This window comes from Hyperoodon ampullatus (genome assembly GCF_949752795.1).
Source record: "Hyperoodon ampullatus genome assembly, chromosome: 2".
Taxonomy (NCBI): Eukaryota; Metazoa; Chordata; class Mammalia; order Artiodactyla; family Ziphiidae; genus Hyperoodon; species Hyperoodon ampullatus.
In genome coordinates, this window is record NC_136915.1 from 177,735,481 (window position 1) to 177,753,483 (window position 18,003).

At 49.0% G+C, this 18,003-nt stretch overlaps 1 protein-coding gene across 2 annotated transcripts in view; it reads left to right on the forward strand.

Moving 5' to 3' along the window:
* Window positions 1–2,293: 2,293 nt before the first annotated feature.
* Window positions 2,294–18,003, forward strand: part of SUSD4 (sushi domain containing 4) — a gene marked incomplete at both ends in the record, with an annotated part of 130,567 nt that continues 114,857 nt past the window's right edge. For both annotated transcript variants that reach the window (XM_079727887.1, XM_079727888.1), the window contains one exon: window positions 2,294–2,429. In XM_079727887.1, the coding sequence (XP_079584013.1) occupies window positions 2,294–2,429 (136 nt within the window). The remainder of the gene's footprint in view (window positions 2,430–18,003) is intronic.

An 18,003-nucleotide genomic window follows, 5' to 3' on the forward strand; every position in this document is an offset into this window, starting at 1 on the left:
AGCTTTAGCAGAAACGAACTTGTGCTAGTGAAAAATCTTAAACTTATTCTATGCAAAGCTGCCATCTCAGTTTTACAAAGCAAAAATAAATAAATAGAAAAAAATGCTGAGTTAGATTTATCTACTAAAAGTTAATCTATCCTGAAAGAATTTGTTAAAATTACTCACAGTAAGAGTCGACAGAGTAAAAGCTGTAATTTCCTGACTACCATCAGTATGTGAGATTTGGGGAAAGCCGACGGAAGCAGAGGATGGTTTGGTGGCGGTATCCGAAACATGGTTTTCATATCCACAAATTGCTACAGAATAATGGGGTGCCGCTGCTTCTAAAGTGCTGCCTGCCTGCACCACCTCATCAGCTCACACCCCTTAACTACCGTGGCTGGGACGGAGGCCCTCGGAGCCAGGCAGGCCGAGGAAGGCCAGTCTTGCGCAGGGCCAGCGGGCGGCCAGAACCAGTGGGGAGTGAGTTGCACCCTTCTGTGGGCTGGGCTCGGGCACCAAAAGCCGCAGAGAGACAACACCCACGAGGCGAACTCTCTCCACCGGGGGCTGGGAGGGCAAACACCCTCGACCCCCTTGGGTTCCGATCCACAGCCCCAGAACCCCCCCACCCCCCCGCTGCCCCCTCCTCCGTACTCAACCTTCTGCAGCGGCACCGAGGACCCTCCCTCTCCCCGCAAGGAGAGCGCGCGCCGGGCGGAGGTTCGGAGGGGCCAGCGCATCTCCCAGACAGGCTCAGAGTCCCCCTGCACAAGCCTGCGGCTCGCAAAAGGGCAAATATCAAGGGAGCGGGGGAGGGGGAAGAGTGTCATTCGGGCTCTGAGGGGACACGCAGAGGCTTGGTGGGATGTGGTGAGGTGCGGAGAGCTAAACGCAGGAAAGGAAGAGACTTTGGCAATTGGCCGTCCCCCGCCCCGCCCACATGAACCCCGTCGGTGGTGAGGGTCTTGGGGTGGGGACGGGCCGGGCTGTGCACTCTTGTCCCACGGGTTGGAGCCGCCACCGCGGCAGCAGCCTAAAGCGGAGCCCTCTCCCGCGCCATGCCGCGCTCTGGGGGCACCGGAGGACGCGCGGAGGGCGCGGCGGCCACCCGGGCTCGCGCGCAGCCCAGGCGGAGACCGCCGTCCTGTGCCAGAAAAGGGGGCGACCCGGCCCTAGGCCTGTGCCGACAGGTGCAGGCGCGCGGGCTTCCGATTGGTTGCGGCAGCGGCGGGTCCCTTCCCCCTCCCCGCGCTGGCGGGGCCCCTTCCCCAGCCGCGGCGCTGGCTGGGTCTGCGGAGGCGCGTGCCCGCCGCGTGCGTGTCCGGGCTGCGCGCCTCCGCCCCGCCTCCGCCCCCTCCCTCTCTCCGCGCCGCCGCCGCGCGCTCGGGAGCTCAGGTAGCGGGCGCGCGGGTGCCTCCTCGGGGGCGCGCGGCCGGACTGCCGTCCTCCCCACCGCAACTCCCGCACCCGTCCGCTCCCGGAGCCCGTGTAGGGAGAGCGCGGGCGGGGGGAGCTGGAGCCGGGCGCCGCCGTCGCCGCCGCCGCCGCCGCCGCCGCCGCCGAGGCTTCCGTCTTGCTCGCTCGCGCAGCGGCGGCAGCAGAGGTCGCGCACAGATGCGGGTTAGACTGGCAGGGGGAGGAGGCGGAGGAGGGAAGGAAGCTGCATGCATGAGACCCACAGGTAAGACCGAGAGCCCCGGAAGGGGCTTTCCGTCCCGGGGAGGCGCTCGCAGGCCGAGGAGGGGGAGTTGGTGCCTGGTTCTGCTCCCTGAGGGAGGAATTTTTTGACAGCGCAGAGAAATCTCACTGGGGACTGGGCAGTAGGACCCATCCCCATCCTGGGGAAAACCAGAGAAGTAGCTGGGGGGATCCGGTGCCACCTCGTGAGATTCCTAAGAGTGAAATGTATAGGCCCGAGGAAAAGTGTTTTTTCAGCCCCGAGAGGCTGGAAGGCTTTAGACTTTCCTGTCATGGTCACAGCCGCTGAATCCGGGGGACCGGCGCGGAGCCAATGTGCGCTAACCCCTGCCCTCCCTCCCCTCCTCCATCCCTCCCGCACGCGCAGCATCCCGCGGCGGCTGCTACTCAGTGTACCCCGCTCTGGGGAGAAGCGGGGGGAGCTCGCAGTGGGAAAGGGGGCGGGGGCCGCGCGGGGGAGGAATGGGGAAGGAGCAGGGGAAGCCGAGGGTCCCGGTCCCAGGGCGGAGGAGGGGGAGCGTGGCCCCCGGCGCCCCGGCAGCCTGGGGTATCGTCGTGTTCGCTCCTGGTTGCAGACTCTTGCAAGCCGGATGCCCTCTGTGGATGAAAGATGTATCATGGAATGAACCCGAGCAATGGAGATGGATTTCTAGAGCAGCAGCAGCCTCAGTCCCCCCAGAGACTCTTGGCCGTGATCCTGTGGTTTCAGCTGGCGCTGTGCTTCGGCCCTGCACAGCTCACGGGCGGTGAGTGACCCCGCCGTGGCGGGGAGGGCCTGGGACGGCAGGGAAGGGGAGCCTGGCTGGCAGGATAGCCTTGCCACCCCGCCCCCTCTACACCCCACACTTCTGGGGTACCCGAGAATCCGAGGAGCCCCTGTGTCCCAGCCTGAGACCACCCTTCTTTAAAACCCCTGGAGTTCCCAGAAAATTCCTCTGTGGAGCCTGCATAGATTCACACACCCACATTCTGTCTGGAGCTTCCCACCAGCCGCCCATCCTGGCTTCTCCGAAGGAAAGACAATAAGCCTGGCCCATTATTCTCACTTTGGCCAAAAGAGAAAGAGAGAGAGAGAGAGAGAGAGAGAGAGAAAGAAAGAAAGTGCTGTATCTGTGGCGAACGTGTGTTTGTGGACCTTTGACCCTGGTCTGTGCCCTCAGCAGGGAGAGGTCAGTTTTCAGCTTCTGGATTTAGGCCAGAGTTGCAAGAACCACCTTTGTGAATGTGAAGGGTCTGGAAGTGTGACCAGACTGGCTGCAGGACAGCTTTATTTGAAAGTTAACTTTCTCTTTGCCTTGGGAGGTGATGTGTTCAGGCATGCCCGTGCATGTTGGCGGTGGGGAGGGGATGCAGAGGTGTTCCTTCAGATGTGTTTCTGGAGAACTGCTTGGCTTATCCAGGTCTGAGTTACAGGGGGAATAAAGTCGAGTACTTTTCTATGAAGTGGAAGTTAGCTGAAATCAAATTCAGAGCCTCAGCCCTCAGAGGCGGCTGATCTCTGACGTATTCGGTTCTGGGGGGGGAGGGCGGGCTATCTTTTGGTTGTGGTAGAGGAAGATGGATGGCATTCCTGTCTGAATTTCAGAGCCTAAGGGTCTTTCTGCCACCACTGCTCTTTGCTGTCCATTCCAGATTTCCTGTGAGAGCTTGCTGATGTGGGCATATTAAAAGGACAGAATCATGTTTCTGGAGCTGAAAAACTGTTAATCTACAAATAAATTATAATTGGTGGAAAAGCAGGTATTGATTGATACAAGTAAACCATTTTAGTGTTTTAAAATATTGCCGTTTTAGAGAATTCAAAGGTGAAGATGGAAATAATGAGTGAAAAATTAGTAGAAGTGGGGGAGGGCACTACCAAGTTGGGCTTTAACACAGAGGAATCAATAACCCAGGCGTTGCACTTAGAGGTCTGAAAGATGCCAGGAGTCTAAAGGAGCTTCCTGTGATGTGCATGTGTATCGGAATCAGTGAGAAAACACTCACTTTGGATGGGGGACCCGGTTTTGGTTTTGCAACAAGGGGTAACTTTTTCGGTGCTCCCTTTTTTAATAGAAATGTCTCTGAGGCAGGTGTCCTCTTCATAGAGGACAAGGTCAAGTGGGATGCCAGGCCAGCACCTGTGTGGCCTGCCAGGGCTCTGGTCACAGCCTCTGTCCGCCCGTGAGCTTTAGCTCCACTTGGAGGGTGACTGGGACCAGGTGGGCAGGACAGCCTCGAGCAGGGCCTGGTCATCCTCTCCCCTCTTCCCTTTTCTTGCCTCCAGTTCTAGCTGTCCTTTCCTTAAACCAGGTGCACGTGATTCTCCCTCCTCTCTGTTCCTTTCTCCAGTGTAGATGACAGGTTAGTCAGGGTTCAGCTGTGTGTGTCTTGACTGTTGTTATTGGAAGTGTGAGGTCTGAGCACAGCCTGGACTTGGTTGGCCCTTGGTTCTGCCATTTGTGTTTACAGAGCATCGCCCCACTCAAGGATCTCAGAGCTCAGTACACAGCACAGCCCCCTCAGTCTCACATTAGTCACCCGTGCGGTTGTACAACACGTCTTTTACTCTCCTCTTCCGAGAGGCAAAGATATCAACAAAAAGATCCAGGGCCTTAAAGAAGGCGGGACGAGGGTTGCTTGTTACCTCTCCCTTCTTAGTTCCCACACGCTGCAGAAAGGCTGGCCATCAGCTTTGTGTCATCTGGAACTCCCTCAGGCTGAGTGTGATTTCTGGAAGATGATTTATCATTTCAAAATTCTTCCATGTATAAACAATTTGGGTGGAAAAGCGTGGTGGAGGATGTTCTGTGGAGTTCACTGTACAGAGATTTCTTTCTTAGGAAAGAAATCCACGTGGAGGCTACAGGATGGTTTCATTAAAGCAAATTCATTTTAATTCTAGACCAGTGCTTCTAAAATTTTAATGTGCTTACGAATCACTTGGGATCTTGCAAAACGGCAGATTCTGGTTCAGCTGGTCTGGGGTGAGCCTGAGAGTCTCCGTTCCCAACAAGCTCACAAGTGATGCAGTCGCTACTGGTCCCAGGACCACACTTTGGTTAGCAATGCTTTCGACGAAGAATTCCTTAAAACAAGTTGGTTCTGACTCCAGACTTTCTGCCGTCTCTCTCAAATACCCAAATACAAATGGCCTGTGAAGAGTCAGAAGTCTCACCCAAGTGTCTAATCTTTAGGTGATACACAGAACTGAAACTCAGCCCTCAGAGAGTGCTGTCTTTTTTTTTTTTTTTTTTTCCAACCATGAAAAGGTGCCTATTTAATAGACACTGTTCTGAAATGTGGATTTTCATTTTTGATTGCTTTCAATGGAAAAGGAAGATGACAATAGCAAGATATAATAGTCTCAGCTAGGAGGAAAAAAAAAAAAGAGCATGTGCCCAGTACAGGAGTTACAGAAAAAGCCTGAACTAGAAAGGGAAAAATTGAGAAAATGATCAGATGAAGAAAAGGGGGGAGAAGAACTCTGTCAAAAACGAAGTGCTTTCTCCTAGAAAGCCAGAGGCTCAGTTCAATTCTCGGAGCCCTAAGGGAGCTTTAATGAGCCTGAGTTGGCCTGAGGTGACTTTTGGATGGCTCTTTCCAGGTTGCCGTTTATATATTAGGAAAGAGGGCCCACATTTGGGGCCACTAAAACCATATACCGTGAGAGGAGTAACATCAAGTTTATAGGGAGACACAGGGCCTCGCTGTTCCCAGAATCTGCACGCAGCACAGCTTCGGCTGCTTCTCTCTTCTTCCCTTGCAGTATGTGTTCCCTGAGATGGTTTTTGGGTATTTGAGGTCTGCCCGGAGTGGTCCACCCAGGCTCAGAGGAAGAGAGCTAAGAGTTTGCTTTATATTTAGGTCCTTGAAGGCGAACTCATTAGTACAACCTTATAGTATCAGGAACACCGGCCACGCTCTGCTACTTGATAGCTTTGGGGCTTTGGGCCTTGGAAGCCTCAGTTTTCTCATCCATAAAATGAGGATGATGCTGCCTAACTTCCGGGGTTGCTGTGAGGGATGGGAGTCCTGAACATGCTCAGTAAATATAGACAGTAGTGAGCAGGGGGCTAACCAACCTGTAACCTTCCCGGCCTTTGTTTTATTCATTCAGTAAAACCTGTGACAAGCACTCCTGTATATAATGTCCTTATTCCCTAGAAGAACCCTTCCTTCCTCTCTATTTTTTGCCCAGTGAACACATTTCTCTTTAAGACCCAACTTAAAATGCCATCATCTCTTTCATATTTCATTTCCCCCCTGCACTAGGTATAACCCTTTGTCCTAGTGTCATCTCGTCCACTAGAGCATAAACCCACTGAAGGCAAGAACCTTGACTTTATTTATTTTCATGTCCCAGGCACCCAACACAGCATCTGACACACAGAAGATGCTCAGCTAATGCTGACTGACAGCAAGAAAAAACATTCCCAAATTGCTGCCACACCGTTTAGAAAATAATTACCATGGGCGGTTACAAAAGTACTACAAGAGTGTCATGGCAATTGAGGCCACTTCCACTTGGAGGAGGCCTGGGAGGTTGGAGGAGAACTCCAACTAAGAACTCCATCCTAAGGGGGCACTTAGGATGAGATCTGAGGGAGGGAGTGGTTGGAGCCTCTCAGGGGAGAGACACCTTGTGCAGAGGTGTGGAGGTGGTGACGTCATTGAACTGTTCAATGGAGACAGAACAGTCTGGATCGTCTAGAACATGGTAGACCTGCAGGGAACCAGTAGGTAAGGAGGAGGAATAAATAGATTGGGACCCAATCATAAGCCCCCGTGAGGATTCCGAGTGTCGCACAGCAGGCAGTGGGAACCACTGAAGGGTTTAGAGCAGGAACATAATATCATCTGAGCTATGCTCCGTTTCCTTTCTCTGCTTCCAAGTCTCTGACCCAGGGCACTCCCCGTTGGGCTGCCCTGTCTGCACATCAGAGTTGTGGCACTAGTACCGCTGGCTTAGGCTCCTGGAGGTCTTGTTTGGGCCGTGTGGCTGTAGCATTGAGCTGTGTGCCAGCAGGCGGGAACAAATGCTGTCTGCCCAGCTCACGGATTTGGAGGTGCCAGTCTCTTGGAGTTTGAGAAAGAGTTCTTACATGGTAGAGCGTAAGCTTCTCCTGCAATGTTATGTCTAAAAGCCACAGTTTCAACCTGTACTTAATTCAGTCTGTAAACAAAAGTCCCAGCGCCTCAAATTATAAAGCATGTTTCTTCAACAAAAGGCCACTCTAATATAAGCAGCATGGAAACGCTTTTGATTTATCCCCGAGGTGAAATCGGAAAGCCTTGGGAGACAGGAGAAGGATTTCATACCACAAGTAGCGAATCTCTCATCTCAGAGGCCTGAAGTGGCAAGCTGGAGAGAGAGTCAGTGGTTCTTTAATTCCTGAGAGTAACAAAGAGTGTAGGTGAAGATTGCTCTCTAGTAAATATTGATTAGATACATAAAGAAAAGCACCCATGTGACGCTTTTCCTGGTGGCAGAGGCATATTTCAAAAGCTTCCGAAAGGCCACGGAGACTTGCCCTTAGCTGGGAAGCTCTGGTACGGCTTGAGAGCCCTGTGTTCTTTATAGGGGTGATAGATCAAGTTCAGTCTCTGCTGTTAAATAGCTACGTGGCTTTGCGCAAGTTGTGTAACTTCTCCTGAGCTCAATTCCTTCTGTATCACTAACATTCTTTAATTCTGTGATTATAGGAATTTGATGGGTTCTGAACACTGTGGGTAAAAGCCAGCTCTGTTTTTTCCATCTATTCATCCATCTTTTGTGAGTGTCTGTTGCATGCCCTGGGGATACGAAGGTAAGGGAATGTAGTCCTTGATCCTTAGGAAAGTGACAGGTAAGGGCTGGTTTCTTCTTGAAAGTTTGAATGCATCAAACTGTTTTCTTCAGGTACATTTTTAATTCAATTGAAAATTTAGTGTTATTTATTGATACTGAAGAGGAAGGTGATTCTTCCAGACTTCTTTTATCCTTGTCTTATTTTGCAAGCTCCTTTGGTGTTTGATCATTGAAATAACCACACTTAGTAACAATATGTCTAAAGAGGTCATTGGGATCATTGTCTCTGAATTGAGGGAAAGAAAGGGGAAGAAAAATAGGTTTTCTAATTTGTTTATAAACTCAGTCGCATTTCGCCAAAACCAACCACAGCACTTAGGACAGATGCATCAGATGTATATTCTCATGGATCAGATACAACATTTTGTTGATTTATTGGTCCATTCTCACAAGAACAAACTGTCAACTGTTGCTAACCGTGAAAGATTGGAAAAAGATGGGCCAAGTTTTATTTATTTTATTTTATTTTTGGGGGGGACAAGTTTTAAATTGGCCAACACCCGAGTGATTGATAAAAATTTGTCAATTGTTGTAATAATACTAATGGCAAACCTTTAGACAGTGCTTACTCTGTGCCAGTGCTGTTCTCCTCATTTACATATATTAAGTCATTTAATCCTCATGACAGCTCTACGAAGTAGGAACTATTATTGCTCAGGGCCACCCCGATAGTAAGGCATGGTGACCCATATTATCCTTTTAATTGTAAACTTTCTCCGTAGGCGTGGAAATGCTAATCTCTAAATGCATTTTTTTGCTTTTTGTATTTCAACCCAAATATTTCTCTTTAAGCCACAGTTATCAAATATTTTGGAACTGTGGCCTAGCCCACCTTGGAATAAGAGAACTCCTTTTTTCAATTAAAGTATAGTTGATATACAATGTTACATTAGTTTCAGGTGTATAACATAGTGATTTGATAGTTTTTAAGATTATACTTCATTTAAGTTTATTATAAAATATTGGCTATATTCCCTGTGCTGTACATTACATCCTTGTATCTTATTTATTTAATTTTATTTTTAAATTATTTATTTATTTATTTTTGCTCCATCAGGTCTTAGTTGCAGCACGCGGGATCTTTGTTGAGGCATGCGGGACCTTTCCTTGCAGCGCGCGGGCTTCTCTCTAGTTGCGGCACGCAGGCTCCAGGGCACGTGGGTTCTGTAGTTTGCAGCACGCAGGCTCTCTAGTTGAGACACGCGAGCTCAGTAGTTTCGGTGCAAGGGTCTAGTTGCCCCGAGGCGTGTGGGATCTTAGTTCCCTGACCAGGGATCAAACCTGTGTCCCCTGCCTTGTGAGGGGGATTCTGTACCACTGGACCACCAGGGAAGTCCCTCGTATTTATTTTATACATAGTAGTTTGTACCTCTTGATCCCCTTCCCCTGTTGTGCCCCTCCCCTCACTGGTAACCACTTGTTTGTTCTCTGTATCTGTGTCTGTTTCTGTTTTGTTACACTCATTTGTTTTATTTTTTAAATTCCACATATAAGTGAAAACATGCAGTGTTTGTCTCTCTGTCTGGCTTACTTCACTAAGCACAATATCCTCTAGGCTTATCCATGTTGTTCCAAATGGCAAAATTTCATTCTTTTATATGGCTGAGTAATAGTCCATTGTATATGTATACCACATCTTCTTTATCCATTCATCTCTTGATGGACATTAAGGTTGCTTCTGTATCTTGGCTATTATAAATAATGCTGCTATGAACATGGGGGGTGCATATATCTTTTCAAATTAGTGTTTTCATTTTCTTTGGATATATGCCCAGGAGTGGAATAGCTGGATCATATGGTAATTCTATTTTTAATTTTTTGAGGAACCTCTGTGCTCTTTCCCATGGTGGCTACACCAGTTTACATTCCCACCAACAGTGTGCAAGGGTTCCCTTTTCTCTACATCTTCACCAACGCTTATTATTTGTTGTCTTTTTTAAAAAAAAGTTTATTGGATTATATTTGATTAAAATGTTGTATTAGTTTCTGCTGTACAGCAAAGTGAATCAGTTATACATATACACATAGCCACTCTTTTTTAGATTCTTTTCCCATGTAGGTCATTACAGAGTATTGAGAAGAGTTCTCTGTGCTATACTATTAATATATTAATATTTGTTATCTTTTTGACGATAGCCGTTCTGACAGGTGTAAGGTGGTTTTTCATTGTGGTTTTGATTTGCATTCCCAGGGGCGCTCTTTTGTGTTGTGACTCCAAAGCAGAAAATATATAAGCAAATCAACAACAGCAACAGAATCTCTCAACTCGAGAAAAAGTGAGGGCCATAGTGCCTAAATCTTGAGCTCCGAATGGAGAGAGGGAAGGGGCTAGAAACTCATGAACCTATCAGGATGTGTTTTATTTCAATTCCAGTCTCTTTGTGACTGTCTGAGGAAGGGGGTCAGAATGAATGAGATATGCTCTGAGTCTCACCTGCCCTGAGGAGGAAAGGGTGTGAAAACAAATGGCTGGCCTCTGGGGCCTTCCGTTAGTGACTGTCAGACCATCACCATCCCCTCCTGTTTATTGTCCCCAATGAGATAGCCTTAGTGACTGTCAGACAATCACCATCCCCTCCTGTTTATTGTCCTCAATGAGATAGCCTTAGTGACTGTCAGGCCATCACCATCCCCTCCTATTTATCGTTCCCAATGAGATAGCCTTCCTTGGAGGGGTCCTTTTCCATGCCATGTTGTCAAGCACTAATAATAACTTTAGCTAATATGCGCTTAGAGTGTTATGGTTTGCAAGGTGTTTTTACATGTATAACCACCTTTAATTGTCTTAACAACCCAGTGAAATGAAGAGATTTTGATTTTCCTCTCTCTCTCTCTCTCTCTTTTTTTTAATTTGAAGAAACATTCTCTGGGAGGTTGATCTCCTAAGGTCCCACAAATAGACAAAGACGGATAAGCAGCCAGGCCTATTGGTCAAGACTTATCTCTTTGTCGTTCTGGGCCAGCCTTTAAACCTGTCTTTTCATTTATACGATGCAGATGATAATCTAATTAGTACATATCAAAAGATAAAAAGAAAAATTATAGCTGAGGATCATGAGCATGTCGAAAAGTTCCTTCAACAGCTTTGAAGTAAGAATAAGGTTTGATATTTGATGAGATCTGAGCGCTGTTTCCTCTACTGTCCAGGAAGATGTTTGTGTTTGATGGTATGAGCTGAAGACACTAAGTTTTAAGGAAGAATTTGGCCCAGTATTTCTTCTTTAAGAAAAAGATTGCTCTACTATTCTAAGACAGAAGAAATGATCCACTCAGGAAGAAAAACAAATAGAAATAATTAAGTGACTTGCTCACAAACTGGAATTGAAAGTGCATTGTAAAATAGCTTCTTCATTGAGAGTATTGTAATTGCTTTATTAATCTGAAACAAGGTAAACTGGGAACATCAGAGAAGTAAAACAAAATAATTCTTGACATTGTCTGGCGATGCCAGTAAACTTGGGAGCACTGTGGTGGGTGAGCCTCCATTAATTCACCATGGGGTAAAGCCACAAGCAGCCCCAGGAGGGCAGGGGGCTATGGGTGTACACAAGTGTGAGCACATCCAGTAAATGCCTGGTCTCCAGAAATGGATTTTTATCCTTAGAGGTGAGAGGACTTGCAGAGCCCAGTAGGACTGGTTAATAATCATCTCATCACTATCCCAATAAACTGACCTTTTCACGGGAGAGGATGAGTAAGGTTTTCTGGAAATGACAGTTCGACCTGGTTATCTCATGTTTCTGTTTGAAATTGGTGACTTTTATGTCCTGGAATTACCAGTGAGGGAGCTGAGCTGAACAAGGAGGGTCACTCGTGTTCAAGACGCCTTTTTTCTCCGAGGAACAAAATACAAAAAGACCTTATTTCTTTGGCTTGATTGCATTTATAAAAGGTATATGCGATTGAATTGGGTGAACCAGCAAGAGAGAGGTTCTTTTAAGAAAGGAAGAAAATCCATTCTTATAGTGGATTCTTTAAAATCTGGATGTTGTACAACATTGTGGCTCATCTAGCTGGTTTCCAAATTCAGAGTCTCAGTATGTGGAAGAATCCTTTAACACTTAAAGTCAGAAGACTCTGATTCTCTCCAGGCAGAAATAACAGGATCTGCTTGTTTTGTAGAAACTTGATAGGTTTAGAGGCTTAATCCTGGGAGAGGCTCTCAATTGTTCTACTACACTGCCTCTGTTAACTAACTCTGAGTCTCAGTGTCAGAATCTAACCCAAGGACGCATTTGCAGTTCTTTGGGGAGTCGCATCTGCAACTTTAAGTGGTAGTATGACAGCATGTACTCGATGGCTCATTGGGGCCACTCTGTGTTTAGATTTTTCTATGCCCAGATTTTTTCTCTTGGATTGTAAATGGTGGAGCAGGTTTTTTCATCACACCAAACTGTTTACACCATTGTTTTATAGATGGGAGGTGCTTTTTTGCTGGTAATAATGACTGGGTGGATATGTCTTCATTTCTTGAGGCAAAGAGCTGGAGAGGTATAGGGTCCAGTAGAAAGTACATGGAGTCAGTTTTCCTTGCTATTGTCACCATCTGGCTAAGTGATGGTAACCTGTTTGCCGCCTCAGTTTCATTATTTGTGAAATACTTGGACCATCTGGCTTCCATGATTGTTGTGAGAATCAAATGCATGACTAGGTGGAAGTATCATAACTCTCTGAGGTGTCAACGTCATTGCTAACAAACTGATGATGAATAATGAATGTTTGCTGCATTCACCATGCTGGGATTAGCCTGCCAAGAGCTTCATTTGTTTTGAAGGAATATAGTGTAACAAATACAGAATAACAACTGATGGCACAGGCTGAGACAGGTGTGTCGTACTGAAATCGCTAGGAGGTCACCAGGCCTTGGCCCTGGTACAGAACTCACTGTCATAATTCCTATAGCAGGTCCCATAGTGGAGATGTATCTTGGAGACTCTGGGGAAGGAGGTTGGGGGGAGGCTTACCAAAGAAGAGGACACTTGAGCTAAGTCTTGAACAATAAAATAATTTTCCAGGCAGAGAAGGTGTTGGTTGAGAGATGCTTTTTTTTTTTTTTTTCCCTCCAGGAGAGAGGATACAGATACTAAGACTGAAAAGAATATGTACCAAAGACAATGACTAGCCCAGGGCAGCCTTAGTAAAGGGCAGATAGATTGAGAAGACACAAGGGAGGGGTCTGGACAGGCAGGTTGGAGCTACACGCCCAGCTCATTACGACGTGTAGGAATTTGAACACTGGGGTCAACTGGTGACCTACAGAATAATGTCTTCGGGGACATGACGTGATTGGATCTTTGCTTCAGGGAAGAATTTTTTAGCAATGTGAAGGTGGAGGAGAGATAGAGAGAACCTTTGCTCATGAAGGGTTTCCTGTGACTTGGTGGAGGATCCAGTGTGGAGCAAAACAGCTCTGACCTCGGGGAACTTGTATTCCAGCGGGGGCCAGTTAGAAGAATCTTGCACTGGCCCAGGAGGGACATGATGAGGGCTTTAACTACAGAGAAATGAATGCATGTAACGTAGGTGAAGAAGGAGGGGGAACTGGGGCCGGACAGCTGGCTGGATGTGGGGCCGGAGGAAGGGCCGTTCGCAGAGCCCCAGCAGCGGTCATTTGGAGGGAAGCTAATGAGTTCAGTTTGGACTAGGAGACTTGCATTGTCTGCAGGACACCCGTTTGGGCACCATCCGTCCATCAGGCTGTTGAAAACTCGATTAGGTGCTTAGGAGAGAGGTTAGAGCTGGAGACGCAGATTTATGCATCCGAATCCCCTGGCGGTCCAGTGGTTAGGACTCCTGCTTCCATTGCAGGGCCACGGGTTGGATCCCTGGTCGGAGAACTAAGATCCCATATGCTGCGTGGTGTGGCCAAAAGAGAAGTGGCAGGAGCTGCAGGAGGGGCATGACTTTTCCGGGAGGAGAGTGTAGAAGAGGGTTTGAGGAGGAAGCCCGGGAAGCGTCCACATTCACATGTCAAGAGGAGAAGCCAGTAAGGGGGGTGAAGAGTTGTGCTGCTAAGCAGTATGGGTAGTAATAATAACAAAACAGTGACAACGACAATAGAGCTCGATTCTGACCATTGATGGCCCATTCTGTTTGGGGGCAGGAGGTTTAATCTCATGTTATTATCAGGATGATGTTTAAGTACTTTGAATTCTGGATGCCTACACCCACTGGACAGAAAGGAAAGCAGGGCAGGAGGGAGGGAGGAAGACTCTGTTTGGGAGGATGGAGGATCTGCACGGAGATGTTTGATGCTTGACTGCAGAAGCGTCACAGTCTTTTCCAGCCTTCACGGGGAGGACGGAGCTAACCCGAGAACTAGAGCTGGACACGGTCACTAGGTGGTGTTTGTGTGTTCCCCCTCCTGGGGATGTTGAGCAGAGGGGATGGGGTGCGTGAGTGCGGTGAGGGTGCCCGGGGGACCTCCTCCCCACAGTTGCCCCTTCCTCCGAACTCCTGGGGGGCTGGGATGTTTTATGAGCTCCGTGCTTCAGCTGCACGTCGTTCTTACACAAATCCTTTGGCAGCCCTGTGCTCCGGTCCTTCAAAGATTCAGTCTTCTCAGGCTGTCAGTGAATCTTCAAACGTGCGGATTGTCAGAGAGAGAACCCTCTGTTACCCCCACCCCCTGTGACCAGCTCTGTCACCTCTGAAGCAAGTCACTTAACCTCTCCATGCTTTGGTTTCTTCATCTGTAAATCAGGGGCAACAAGGCTCGTTCCTTTACACTCCGCAGGGGGCCGGATGTGCAGGTATGGAAGAGGCAGGGTCAGAAGACAAGGGGTTTTATAAATACAAGACAGAGTTAGCATTGCCGGTCTGGAAGGAGACTTCTGCACTGTGCCTAGGGCCATTTTTGCCTTTTGCTTTCCTAAATCCAAAAGGAAGACGCTCTGCACAGCACGGAAACACCTCCCCACGTGCGGGTCCTGACCCCCTGAAAGCTCATTTTATGCAGACACGATGTCAAGGCAGCTGGAGGAGCTCTTTTGCTGCAAAGGGGAATGTGCCAATCTGTGCTCCAGCCCTGCTGCCGGCGCCTTCAGTGAATGGTCGCGTCTGGAGATTGAGAAGGTCCTTGTACCGCGGAGAGGAACTTCTCAATAGCTGTTGGCCCAAGCCCAGTCATCCCCTTTTGTGTGCTCACAGATGCCCCAGGAAAAAGCAATTCAACATGTGAGGCAGGCAGGGGATGGATTAAAGGTGCTTCAGAGGTCCAGGAGCGAGGTGGGGGCTCCGCGTGTCCCTCTCCGCCTCCGCCTCCTCCTGCGTGGTATTTCTCGGCCGGAAGCATCCCGGCACAGCAGCTGGGCCAGCAGCTCCGGGCTCAGGTAGGACAGTAGCATGAATTGGGAACCGCATCTGGATCCAGAGACTCACTAAGTGCTTGATCTCCGTCGAACTCCAGCTGCATACTGGCTCTAATCCTCCAGACTCTCTTTATAGCTTTGCGGATGGGATGCTGCTTTTAGGTGTCTGTGGGCTGGAGATCTTGGGACTCCTAGTCCTGAGAGGGAATGCCTGGAAATCCCGTTTGCGATCCATCCTCAGAGCCCTTTCGGGGGGAAAAAGCCTGTTAACCACCAGGGGCGCCTTGCTGCAGCCACCTCTTGGGTCCCCAGCTGTCCTCAACCCTGGAATGCTGGGTCTCATTTTGGGAAGCAGCCCTTTAAAGGACAGCCCGATCAGCGGGCTTTGAATTAATAGAAGAGGGTCCTGCGTGGTTGAATGAGGTAGCAGGGCATTTATCGCCTGAGAGCGGCTTTGCTGAAAATCTGCCTTGTAGTTTTCATTTACATGGTAATGAGCCCAGAGCTTTTGCCCTTTGTCACCTCCAGATGAAGGAAGACCCAGTTCTTTGGGGGCTCCCCAAACACAGAGGATCTAAAACTGGGAGTGAACCTGCCCTGTCTCTGTGAGGATTGCCTTTGCGCCCTGGGCAGAGAACCGCAGCCATACTCAAGGGCGGATTCCTGAGAGTCTGTTGTTGCTGCTACTGTTAACATTGTTCTCTCTCCGTTTCCTCCAGCCGTGTGGCTACCAGAGGCTCTAATCAAAAGCAGAGCCGGGGACTGGTCTCTACCTCCACTTTGTGGCATCTCACCTCCCATAGGCCTTGGTCTTCTAATACTTGGCATTTTCCCTAGTCCCTGCTGTGTCGATGTTGTTGCTAAACTGGGTCATGTTCTCAGTGATGGAGCATCAGCTAACTTCCACAGAAATGCAAGAGGCTGCAGCAAGCCCGTTTCTCCTGGACCTTCCATTTACATGCAAACTCTATTTTTTCAGTATCGTTCCTGGATGAAGGTACACATGTAAAGTTGCTCTCATCAAGTTGAAGAGCCAGATGACCACATATTCGTTAAAAGTTCCAGAAGAGGGCTTCCCTGGTGGCGCAGTGGTTGGGAGTCCGCCTGCCGATGCAGGGGACACGGGTTCGTGCCCTGGTCCGGGAAGATCCCACAGGCCACGGAGCGGCTGGGCCCGTGAGCCATGGCCGCTGAGCCTGCGCGTCCGGAGCCTGTGCTCCGCAACGGGAGAGGCCACAACAGTGAGAGGCCCGCGTACCGCAAAAAAAAAAAAAAAAAGTTCCAGAAGAAAGATGATGCACTAAAGATGGCCCATGGACCTGGAAAAACAAGGGTGGGACAAAATTCAAACTGGATCTGCTGAACCTGTTGATTTGCTCTGCCCTAAGCGAGGGTTAGGGTTAGGGTTCATCGCCCTCCAGCTGGCCTTTACCCGGACCTGGAACATTACCCCATCCTCTTTCTACCTTCACCAAGCCTTCCCGTCCCCGAGGAGACAGCTTACATCTCCCTTCCACACCTTCTGAGACTCTTGGATGATCTCTGGCTTCCTTAGCTCTGCAAATCTTCTCTGTTGTCAGAAGTCTCACAGCTCTGGAATCGTAGACTGTTGAGCTGGGGAGGACCAGGGAGATGGTTGGTCCAGGGGGTTTGCACAGAGCCCCTTGGCTCCCCCTACAGGGTTTGCCTGGACAGAGTGGGCACTGAGTGGGGACCTGGCTGAGCAAGCCACCCCAGGGCCCCCACCTGCTTCCACCTGGGTGTGTACCTGCTTTACATGGCTGCGCCTCCTCTTATTCTGTCATCAACCTATGAAAACACTGCACCCTGTCCAGCCCTGTCATTCTAAGGAGGCGGGAAAAGAAGGTCTCTGTCACTGATGTGGCACTTTTAGTCACTAAGGACAAGGGGTCTGGAGACAGATCCCTGGGATTGAATCCCAGCTCTACTCCTTGGTTGCTTTATATGTGAGGCAAACTACGTAATCTGTCTCTGCCTCAGTCTCCTCATCTGTGAAATGGGGATAATAAAACCCATGTCATAGAACTGTTGTGAGGAATAGATAGGTTAATATATGGAAAGCATAGAGACCAGTGCCTGGCACATAATGAGATTTCATTAAGTGTTGACTGCTACTCTTCTCATTATCCTCATCATTATTATTTGTTTTGTTTTTACTTATAAAAGCTCCTGAAAGCTAGGGTCCATAGCTGATTAATCTATTTTTACCTGATCACGTTCTGCAGGTTCTAGATCCTCAGTAAACACGAGTCTACTGACTAATGAAGGTACCAAGGACCCAGAGAATATGTCCTAACTCAGACCTCACAACTAGATTACAGGTTCTTTCAGGGCAGGCACCAGGCTTTCCCCTTGGTGATCTCACAAAGGACCGCCGACGTAGCTAGTGGTCCCTTACTGGTGGCTTGGTCAACGGGTTAAAGGACTCTGCAGCCAGGACCTGCTCCCATATGAATAAAAGATGTTGTTGAGTTGAGCATTTTATTATTTCTAAACTGTCTCTTCCCTCTTGCATTTGACATCTGGGCAGGTGGCCCCAACACCTGCAAGTAACTGGCAGGAAGGACACTGAGAGGGTTGACGTCTGGCTTTGCCTTGAACTGAATTATGCCCCCAGATTCATATCTTGAACCCTTAAACCCCAACATGATTATATTTGGACATAGGGCCTATAAGGAGGTTAAATTAAACCTATTAAGGTTAAATGAAGTCAGAAGGATGGGGCCCTAATCCAATAGGGGTCCTTATAAGAGACACCAGAGTGCTCCCTTTCCTTCCCCTCTCTGTGTCCATGCACACAAACCAAGGAAGGGCCATGTGAGGGCACACTGAGAAGGCAGCCACCTTGCCTTTCCCTCAGTGAGTGACAGCACCTGGAGGGTCTGAGGTTTTTTTTTTTTTTTGCCGGACGCGGGCCTCTCACTGTTGTGGCCTCTCCTGTTGTGGAGCACAGGCTCCGGATGCACAGGCCCAGCGGCCATGGCTCACGGGCCCAGCCGCTCCGCGGCATGTGGGATCTTCCCGGACCGGGGCACGAACCTGTGTCCCCTGCATCAGCCGGCGGACTCTCAACCACTGCGCCACCAGGGAAGCCCGGGTCTGAGTTTTTTACCTACTCTGACCTGAGGGGTTTAAACATAGCTCTGAGATTCTAAGGGT